The 11,371-nt window shown below is 47.4% G+C and overlaps 1 protein-coding gene across 2 annotated transcripts in view; it reads right to left on the reverse strand.

Moving 5' to 3' along the window:
• skila (SKI-like proto-oncogene a) overlaps positions 1-5,603 on the reverse strand; it is a 23,230-nt gene extending 17,627 nt beyond the window's left edge. For both annotated transcript variants that reach the window (XM_083690611.1, XM_083690610.1), the window contains exon 1: positions 4,328-5,603. In XM_083690611.1, the coding sequence (XP_083546737.1) occupies positions 4,328-5,452 (1,125 nt within the window). In that variant the 5' untranslated portion in view covers positions 5,453-5,603. The remainder of the gene's footprint in view (positions 1-4,327) is intronic.
• Between the last annotated feature and the right edge of the window lie 5,768 nt (positions 5,604-11,371).

The raw sequence follows: 11,371 nt of genomic DNA on the forward strand, positions 1-11,371 counted from the left end.
GACGGGTCTTTACGTAACTCCCTCCCTCTCCTCTCCTCTCGTCTGCCCTGGCTGCTGCTCTGTGGCTGGTCTGGTCTGGTCTCTCTCCCTCCCTCCCCCTCTCTCTCTCTCTCTCCTCCCCCGTTGGTCAGTGTCACAGCAACTCTTGCCCATCCATCAAGGTCGGAGACCGATCGATACTCGCAGGGTTTTCTCTCCTGCGTCTCGCAGACGCGCACAAGTGGTCTTCTGCTTATGTAACGATCGACTTATCGGGTCATTGGGCCGCTTATTGTGTTACTGTCCCTCTAATTGGGGCCCGGGGGGTATCGACTGTTTAAAAACACACGTGGGCCAATGGGTGGAGCCGTCTGGACTCTGGGGGTGGGGGGGGGGGGGGGGGGGGCAGATAACTCTAGAACACTGTAGAACGCTCTAGTATTCTGTAGAATGCTCTAGAACGCTGGAGGACACGGTAGAGACTGGGGCAGCGGTGAGCCAAAGAGAGACAGAGGAAAAGACGAGGAGAGACAGACAGAAGCACAGAGAGAAAGACAGAGACAGATCAAAAGATAGGAAGACAGAGACAGACAGAGGCAGAGAGCGAGAGAAAGAGAGGGAGGGAGAGAGAGAGACAGCAACGAGACAGACACACACAACCAGGAGAACTAGAGCAGGCCGCAGCACTGCCATGGTCTGTGGTAATGAAGTCACTGCTTTCCAAATAGCCAAATAGAGGAAGCCAGAGAGCAGAGCAGCTGTCTAGTGTCTGAACCACAGCCGCTGTCTTAGCCCAGCCTGGGAGACAGACAGAGGGAGACTGTTCTCTCTGTCTGCCACAGCTGACACCGAGCCAAGCCTACCAGACTCCGACCACAGCGCTGGGATCTGCCTGGGCATTGGGTAACACAGCTAGAGTTGATGTTAGTTACTCCTTAGCTGGTGACCGAGCTGAGCATAGTTAACGTGCAGTGTCAGTCAACCACAGGGCAGGAGAGATCCGTCCTCTGGAGTTGCTAAATACTGGGTCTACGCCTCACCACGTATCACTTTGTCATGGTTCTTCCGACGATACCCTTGTGTCAATGTTTAGTAGGACACAATGTGCCGCCAGTCCAGACAACAAGGTATTTCGCAACAGGGCCTCATCACTGAGCGGGAATTTGCACACTCCTCTGATCAGAAGAGAACATGACGACACGCTACATCTGTCTGAGAGGGAAGTACAAGAGCTTGTCATCCCCTCAGAACAAATTAGCTCACTGTTTTCAACGCCAAGTCTCGTCCTGTAATGAGTAGTCACTCAGTCAGTCTTTGTTGTCAGCTGTGGCGTCTGTCTGCAGTCGTATTGACACTGAAGGGATAGGTACTAGGCTACTATGTAAATCTAAGGCGCCTGAGGGCACAAAGGTCTATTTAAGAGGCCAGCGAGGCTTTTAACTGCCCTCGCAGCCAAACACTCCAAACAGGATATGGAACCAGCAGCATTTTTTTTTTTTTTAAATGTTTAAAAAAAAAAAAAAAACTTCCAGAAGGCTCTCTGTTCATGAGTCCCACCATCCCGCCCCCCCTCCCCAAATGCCCCAGTTAGCTCTCTCTGGAAAACCTTGAACTGGGTTTCAATGTGCACATTGACACTGTGTGTAAACAGGGGTAGTCGATGTGGGTCTCGGGCTGGGCTAGGGGTTAAACCAACATACTGGCGGGCCCGGGCCATCTCTCCGTAGGTAGCGTCTGCGCTCCCTGGTCCTGGTCTCCCTAGCCTGGTCTCCCTGGCCTGGTCTCCCTGGCCTGGTCTCCCTGGTCCTGGTCTCCCTGGCCTGGCTGGCTTTCACTCACATCCACTGGGATGTGGAAACTATGAGTCACGCTCTCAGAGCGCAGCGGAGGCGGCTGGACCGTGGAGTCTGGAGGATGTTCAGGGTGAGCGCGGCGGGACCCTGCCAAGAGACGGACGCGTCCGCCTGTCCCACTTCCCGCACGCTCACACACAGACACACACACACACATCCACAAACCCAAACAGATCAAAACAGACAAAAACGCGTACGCACGCACACGCACACACACACATCCACAAACCTAAACAGATCAAAACAGACAAAAACACAGACACACACACACAGACACACACAAGGGGGGAGGGTTGGATATGGAAAGGGAACCCCAGTGTGTCCTGAGCAGGGCAGGCCAGCGCTGGGTCAGCTCAGTCACTGGATGTGACCTTTCACACACTCCTCCATCCGTTCTGGAGGTGTTCTTCTTCCAACACAACTCAGGTCACCTGCTTCCTGAACAACCGAGAAGCGTTTTTCCCAGGAATTCCAGTTTTTTTTGGGCTATTCAAATTGCCCAGACTCCCTTTACATTATTTGGATCGGGTGTGTCAGTATGCGTGGGCAAAAACACTGCAAACCTGTTACCGAGGAATTCACTTCCACATCCCGACGCTGACAAAGTCGAACCACCACAAGAGAGGAGACGCACAAAACACAAAAACAACCCTACAGGCGCACAAGAGAAGAAAAAGACGAAAACAACAGAAGAAGAAGAAGAAAAACCCCCCAGCCGGGAGAAAACAACACCTGAAAGTGTAGTGACACAGAAAGCTCCAGAGGGCTGTGAGGTGTGAGACATGTACAGACAGAGATGTGTCACTAGCCTCCAGTTAGCAGCTCATTACAGGGTGAGAGGGTGGCACTGCCACAAAGAGCCGTGAGTGTGCCTCATCTACACCCACCTTCAGACAGGGACGACGCGCGTGTGCGTGTGTGTGTGTGTGTGTGTGTGTTACAGTGTAACTGAGTGGCCTTAGGTATGTCTGTCTCCGACTCTCTCAGACGGTTACAGTCAGCCAAGTCGAGGTGGGAGGGAGCGAGGGAAGGAGGGAGGGAGGGAAGGAGGGAGGGAGGGAGGGAGGGAGGGAGGGGAGGATAGAAGGAGGGAGGGGGGGGGGGCAGGAATGCGGTTTGGGCGCTAGACGAGACAGCAGACGGTATTTCCGGCACACTCACACAAGTTAAACACACAGGGAGACCGGGGCTTCTCCCTTGCTCTCAGACACAAACAGAATAGAATGTGAACGTCAGATTACAGTGCCGCACACTCACACCTGTACACACTATAAATATACACTCTTAATGCCTGTCTGGTCCACAGTCTCTTACTTAACCCTTTAACCTCCGTAAGAAAAGCTTTGCCTAACAAGATACAGAATCCTTTTATACCCACACAAGCAGGGCTGCTGGAATTCATTCCCAGCACGGGGGGGGGGGGGGGGAGTTCTACATTCACTAACACACAGAAACAACATGATTCTACCCTGAAAACACGAGCAAAATTTAGGGTTTTCTAACTGGTCTCTCTCTCTCTCTCTGTCCCCTAGCGAGCTAGCTGGTTACAAACCACAACAAAACCCAATGAAACAAAACAAAACAAACAAACAAACAAACAAACAAACAAAAGTCCTGTTTGGTCAAGAGAGGTCATGAGACATGCGGCAGTCAATGGTGGGGAAACAATCTAGAGCTTTTATTCAAATGGAGGTGGGGTTTTCAATAGGCTCTGTGGTCCCACTGACACACTTCTTTCTTTTTTTCTTTCTTTTTTTTTTCAAATGGTGAAATAATGACAGAAAAAAACAAGCAGCAAAACCCCCTCTTTAGAAGAACACTCCACAGGCTTCTGGCCTTTAATGGAAACTACTGTTGATGCAATGTGGGCATTCCCCCATGCAAGTCTACCAGTTTACCCAACGTTCCAAAAAGATCGACAACTACTACGGCTTTGAAAAATATATATATATATATATTTCAATTCATAGGTCAATTCAAAAGGAAACTCCCACAGGCCCAGGGCAGAGTCATAGAGTCATCCACTATTTTGACCTTTTTGTTCTGTGACATTCTAAGTGACCCCTAGATGACCTGGAGGACAAATGATGCACTTCCCCTGTTGGAAGAGGCCAGCTGGCAAAGCCTCAACAACAAGATGGCCAGCAGGCAGGCCAGGCATGTGTCACCTGTCCGCTGTCCCAGGCCTCTCTCACACGTGCCATGGGTCAAGCCTGGTTTAAGAAAACACTGGCAGTGAGAATGTCCTCTCACAGCAGGACATTGGGGTCTGGTCAAGACCGTTAGCACGGAAGAAATGACCCCCTCCATAAAGCAGCACACACACACACACACACACACACACACACACACAGGTAAGTGGAGCAGTCAAACCAGAAAGCTCTGAATGCAAATGCCCTGAAGCCCTTAAGTGCAGGCAAACCGCAAAAACCAAAGACATGCATAATGAAAAAAATGATGGTGGAGAGACAGACAGCACGCAAGAGAGCACTTACTTTGTCTACTGTCCTCTTGAGATGGTAGTGGAACTTCTCCTTCACCTCCTCCAGCAGCTGCTTCAGCTGAGGCTCCTCTGGCATGCCCAGGTACTTCCTGCCCAGCTGGAGGTAACAGGGCCACTTGGCCGAGTCGAAGCCCCAGTGGCAGGTCCTCTTGTCGGGCGACTTGTGCGAGTGCATGACGAATTTCTGCGGGGAGAAGAGCAGCTGGCACTCCACGCACTGGATGCAGGGCGCCTCGGGCTGGGAGTAGAACTGGGGCACAAAGAGACCTTGGCACTTGCCCAGACACTGGTGCTCCACCTGGAAGCTGGCCTCGCTCTCCTTCAGCAGGCCCTGCGCCGGCAGCTTGCCGCTGGGGTCGGTCGGCAGGGCGGCCCCCGGGCGGAGCAGGGCGTTGCAGAGCCGCTGGGCGTCAGTCAGGGTGATGAGGCCGCAGGACGGCGCGTTGAAGGGCAGGATGCCCAGCACCTTGAGGATGTGCAGCTGTTCGCCGTCGCAGCGGGAGCAGTAGACGTACAGCTCGTCGCACACCGCGTTGATCTGCTGCAGCGAGAAGTCGCGCAGCACCGAGTTGAGCACCTGGGGAAGGCACAGGCGCTTCTCCCCCCCTACGGCAAAGCAGGAGATGGACTCTCCCTCCAGCAGGGAGTGAGTGAGCTCCGTGGAGCTGTCGCAGGGCACCAGCAGGGGGCCCCCTCCCAGCACTGGGGGGGAAGCCAAGGGGGCCATGTCGGAGGGGGAGGAGGACTCTGGGCCACTGCGAGCGTGGAAGGCAGCCGGGCCTCCCAGGGAGCTCTGGCTGCTCAGGGTGAACTGGGCCAGGGTGTGCTTGAGTCCAGGGCTCAGGTCCAGAGCCTTGGCCGACCCCATCACATGGAGCTCTGCCCGGCTTTCCATGTCCATGTCCGACTCATGGTGCTCCAACTCAGCCTGCTCCCTCTTCACCTTGGGGGTCCTGGGGAGGGACTCCAGGCTACGGCGTTTCAGATTGATCTCGGCCATGACACGTTTTTTGATAGGCGCGTCTTCCAGTCTCTCCCTGTACAGCCTTTTCATGTTGCCCTTGAATGAGGTCAAGTCTTTGAACGGGGTTTTCAAACTCGTCTGAGTGCTGGCCATATCTGAGCACAGATTTATGGTCTTTCCGTCTCTACGGTTCGTTTATTCCTTTCCGTAAGGCGGATTTGTTCTTTGTTCTTCTTTTCAAATATGACAAATTTGGTATTCAGAAACATGCATGATGATGATTGAAGGTTTTAGCGTTGTTGTCTGTTTCCTGTAAGTAGAAGCGGAGGGAAAACGGGTTAGAAATGTGGAAAGGGAAAATACTTTTCTTTTTTTTCCCCTCCCTGTGAAACTCCAAAACATGTTTGCATGTATTTCCCCCTTTATAACATTATTAAATAATAAACCAGTGCAAATTAAATTATCTAATCAAATGGTTTTGCAGAGCATAAAATAACCTTAAGGGGTTTCAAATGTTTTATGGTTCCAGTCCTGGTTGGGGGTTGAGTAGGTCAATGACTGTTGGCATGGATCATTGAGCCAAATGGCTATTAACATACTTCACACAAACATCTGACCATTCAGTCCTTGTAATTGAACCCCAGGAGGAATTTGCATCCAACTTTTCACTAATGGCAGTAAAACACAATTGCCAATGCAAAGTGCTAGTTTTAGCAAGTATGACCAACTGGCCAGACAACGCCTACAAATAATTCCAAAACTACCCTCTAGTTCTCTACCAAGATGCACTGTAATAAATACAAGTTCACACTTAATGAGGATAATCGAATTAACCATTTGCCCAAATTGATTCTAAAAAGTCTCCCCCCTCCCGACTGTTGTGCTGTTCCCAAGGTCTGCTTACCCCACGCTGACCCCATCAACTACGTGAACAACTATTGATAAGAGTGGCAGCACTCATTCAACTCATTCAATTGTTACCGAAATGCACAGCATGACATTCAATGGAGTCGAGCGAGGTGTTTTCCCCTTGGCCACGGGATTCAGCTGAATAACTGCATCAATCGGAGTAGAAATAACAGCTACTCACCAATTTAATGCAATCATTCAATACATAACAAGGAAATACATGTTCAACATTACAAACGCGCCTCCTGTAACATAACAACCTAATATTTACGAGGAACAATTTTATTGAATGCCTACGATCCTTGTTTTTCATTTTTTATTTTATTACACTATCAATTTCAAATCGATTTAATTACTAGAATAAATCATACATTATTACACACGGCTGGATATGTGATTTGGCTGTCAAATGTATTTCAGCCACAACGCATTTTTACTGTGGTAGATCTAGCAACACTGGATTTTACCAGCAGCACTGACCTTCCATTATTTACACCAGATCTTTCCACCAAGCACATCACTCCCGAGGTACAAAAATGCTAGACTGACTAAAAATTGTGGCTCTGAGCGCAGTAATAAATACATTCCCAACATTATACGTAGTATTTCAACTGTGTCATTCCAGACTACCAAAATACCTCACCAATGGAGGTTCATCGCTAGGCAAGCTTCACCCCCTGTGATTTCAACCAACACGAGTATTTGACACATCGCAGAATGCCATATCGCATTAAAAAAAATCGATTTATTACAAAAAGAAGAAATAGCAGTCATCATGCTCGTTCCCTTTCCCTGTATGTTTCCATATCTCACGCAGTGTCACCCCTTTCCTTCGTGGCTCGTAGCAAGGACACCGCGCACAGCTCGCGCTCTGCTCCATACTAGCTACCCCACCTCCCTCCTTTCCCCTCGTCTGCAAACTGTACTTCGCCTTCTCTGGCTCGCCACGATGGCAGTGGTATGCAGACAGCACTGATAATGACATTCAGTGACTACCGTCTGGGACGGAGTAAAAAGGAACGAGGCTACAACATTCGCAGCATTAACATAAACGTTGAACCAACGACCCAACACATTCGCCTGATAGATTCGTCTGGGGGTAGATTTGAGCAAGGCAACACAGGTTGCTCTATGTTTTTTTTTTTACACCAAGCAATTCGACCGTCCCCGACAAATGCATACGTTCTTATGGCAAGGCTTTTAGCTAAATGAAGCACATTTGAAGTGTATCAAATAATACATGTTTTGGAAGAAGAAAATAATGCGAGCACAATGATCAAAACATTTAAAAACTGGGTAGATTAGAACATAGAATGACTATTAGATGGGCTCAACGCTCGGCTCCGATCACGGCAAAGGGGCACTCGGCAGCGCCACTAGACCAGCGTTGAATGTAGAGCGAGCTAGCAAACTAGCTAACGCCGATTAGCGAACGCTATAGTTAAATCCTCACATCGTATCTGTTCTACGGTAAACCTTCCGATAAACCAATGCGAAATGTCCTAGACAAGCTGTTTTGATCGTTAAGGCATAATCAAATAAAGCCAGAAGCCAAACCCGTTGAAAAACACTTGCCTGGAAGAGGTCGTTTCAGCTCCTCTCATTCGGTTCTCCTCCGTTCTAAAAGCCTGGCCGACCGTCAACAAGATGCAGCTAGAAACACCACTACAGTCCCGCAACGTCACAGCACGACCTAATGGGATACGTCACCCAGACTCGAATTGGGCATGTCACGGAAACTGTGCGGGGGTGTCTGTCTGTCTCCTGTCTCGCAGTCTGGGTTTGTGTACCTGCAGTAGTAGGCTCAAGAGAAAAGCCAGACAGAACTGTTATCTCTTGACACACGCACTCTATCTGGCCTTGATGACTTTGTAGTGTAACCGAATAAGTTATATTTGAAGATACAAAGCCATTGAAATAGATTTTTAAAAAATAGATTTTTTTGTTTTTGTTTTAAGTCCAAATGTCTTTGTACAAGGCCTGGTTTAGTTTATAGTTTATGACAATAAAGTGTCTGGTGAACATGATTATTCACACTTTATTGATCATTAAATCCCAAAAAACAAAAACATTAGGCTGACGACATGGCCTTAGATGGCATTTGCTGGCAGTCAATTGCTAGCCGGTTGCTCCATCAGGAGAAATTCCGGCTCTGATTCAAGTTTGTAAACAAAGACAAGGTTGTTTGAGGATAGGGGATAGAATAACACAAATCCAAATATTTATCAGAGGATAGATTGGGAATTTGGTGTGGTGCCAGTGGCATGTCCCCAAATATTTACTCCTCCTCCACCTCCCCCCAAAGTGCTTTTGAAGCCTCTGCTCTTTGAAAAGGTTACAAGTCTGAATGTATTTCCTTGCAAAATGAAGGATGAGGAAGTAAATGTTACCGTCATAGACACAAATTAGTAATACCTGTATGATTCACTGAATGGCGCCTATAACCTATGAGTCTGGGGCTTGGGGGCAGAAAGAAGGTGGATTGCTCATGCTGTGTAGTCTCTGAGTGTTTGACTGGGCTGATAGGGTGCTGGGGCTTCTTCAGTCCTGTATCCTCACAGACGAGCCGTTAACCAGATGTTTTTAAATGTAAAATGGCATGGGAAGGGCAGTAGAGCTCTGGATTCACAACTAACCTTTGTCCAGACACCACACCATTAACATTTTTAAAGTGCCGCCCCGCCTCCCTGAAAACCAAAAGTGCTAAGAGCCTCGCTGTTCTGCATATGGTGTTTCACTGTGGATTCACTTCTGGGCAACCCCACAACTCCTTAGGGAAACATTGGGAAAGAAAAGGGGTCAAAATTGTGAGTGAAAGGAGAATAGTTTGGACTCTCATTGTTTTGATAGAGAATGATACTGATACTGATACAGGTCAGATGATGTAGAGTACTAGAGTATTGTTCCATTAAAGCAAATCTAAACATGACATGTAGTTTAACTAAAATGTATTGGATGAACTGAAGTATCTATAGCTTCAATGATTGTTTTCAGGATATTTTGATTTTTTTTTTAGCAGTTATTTGTGTACAAGCAGTTGGGAATCTTGTACACTGCTTTTCTATTCTGACAAATGAAACAAGCCATTGATCTCCAGCTCCTGGCTTGAGAAGCATCCATTGAAAGGTTATCACGCTCTCTTACTGCACTGACTGTGTGTACTGTGTGGGTTTTTATCCAACCGGGAGAGCACACACTCCCTGTCTGACCCAGAGTCTGATGTCACTGGTCTCTGAGAGTGGCAGCTTGATAAAGGTTTGATAAACAACACCAGCAGAACCATGTCACCGCTCCTGCCTCTCCGCTCGCCACTGACAGCAAGGTCAGCAGTTGTATTATGAGAGCAGATGCGCGTACTGTGTGTCCAGCGGCAGAATACAACAAGAGAGACATTGATTTCCCTGTAATAACATCACTCGGTGTACCCTGTGGAGTAAATTAATCTCATATGTGCAACAACACGGCGGCCTTTGATTGTTCATTAAGGGCCGAACACAAAGCTGTGCGGCTGAGGAGACGGTATGAGTTGTGGCGTTGGAAACCAGGATCCATCGTGGTGTAACTAGCCAGCACATTAATGAGCCTCTCTGTTCACAAGGAGCTGTCTCTGGCCTTATTGAACATGGCACTTAATGGCCTAACACCTCATATTCATTTTTTATTCTTCTCATAGATTTAAACTTGCTATTGAGGATACATATTGAGGCAGAGGTATAAGCAATAAGATGCACAAAAGTGTTATGAAAGATAAGATTATCTTTTGATATTGTTTGCACAGGAATGGAAAGTGGTAGAGGCTTGAATGAATATCAATACATTTATGTATGAATTGCCTGTTTCTGAGAAAGTGTGCAGGATAGTTAGACCAGTCAGTGTCGGAATTTTCATATAAGTGGCATAATGTCTGTGATAAACAAAAGACAAATAAGCCGCTTACAAAAGCTGTTGAAGGTTGTCAAGATGAAGAACATATTCCCTATAGGACAGAATCTATTTACATAACAATTTACATGATAAGTTTATGTAGAACACTGAAATACGTCTCTCTGACTTTGATGGAAACATTTATGGATACTACATCATTACAATCACTGTCGTGACACAGTCTATTACTGTAGCCTATTCAATATTGTGCATAACAGCTATTTCTCAGAGGTAATGGGGAATGTGATGGAAATTACTCATAAATGATCTATTGACAAAGACCGGAGGGTTGTATAGCTACTGATTGGCTCTACACAAGACACAATAGCACTATTAGTTACTATAATAATGTTGTAATAGGAGACTGTGCTTTATATGCTTAGTATGCAAGTATGTTTTTCTAAAGGGGTTGCATTTGCTGCAGAACGAGATTCCTTTATTGCTTAATTAATCCCTTTAGGGACAGGCTAAAATATCCAACAAGATAAGAACAATAAAAGCAGCATGTTTTTCAGATCCTATACCGTTTTACATCATTAATTATACAAGGTTAGTACTCTCTCTATCTGTCCTAGGGGGTGATGGGGGGCTATATTGCCTGGGGATGCAGACCCATTGTACTCTGAGAAAGGGAGCACAGGCGCAATGTCAAACATGGCGTCTTGGGAGAACAGAATTGTGATGAAAGGCGTCTATCCTTCTCCTTCATGGAGCAGGTTTGATCCGCCTCCTGCAGTCTTTTACACCAAGAGGCATTTTCCACCAGGCCATATAAATTTGGATCCAAGTGACATTGACACACTGTATTACTGTCTATTGTAATTTAATCTGTAACATGTTACGTGTGTGTGTAGTGTGTGTGTGCGCTATAGCCTACATACAGTAAATCAATGACTTTTATGATTTCTAACACATCATCGTTTCCGTGCCCTCCCACTGCACCTCCCTGAGCTCTGCTCCACTCGGTCAGAGCAGACGAGAGCTCTGGTGTCAATGACCTTTCACCCAGGAGATGTCGAGTGCGTTCCAAACGACTGGCGAAATCACATGACTCCAGGACACACAAGCTGCTGGGGCCATTGACACAGAGTTCCAGTGGAACCGAGCGGAACAGTCACCCAGAGTTCTAATTCCATGGGTATACTCTTATTGACAACTTAACAGGTACCCATAGGGTTGAGAGGAGACAGAGTACTTTTCCAAGCAAAACCTAGTAGAGATCGCTTTGCTCTACTGAGG

This window comes from Argentina silus (genome assembly GCF_951799395.1).
Source record: "Argentina silus genome assembly, chromosome: 18".
Taxonomy (NCBI): Eukaryota; Metazoa; Chordata; class Actinopteri; order Argentiniformes; family Argentinidae; genus Argentina; species Argentina silus.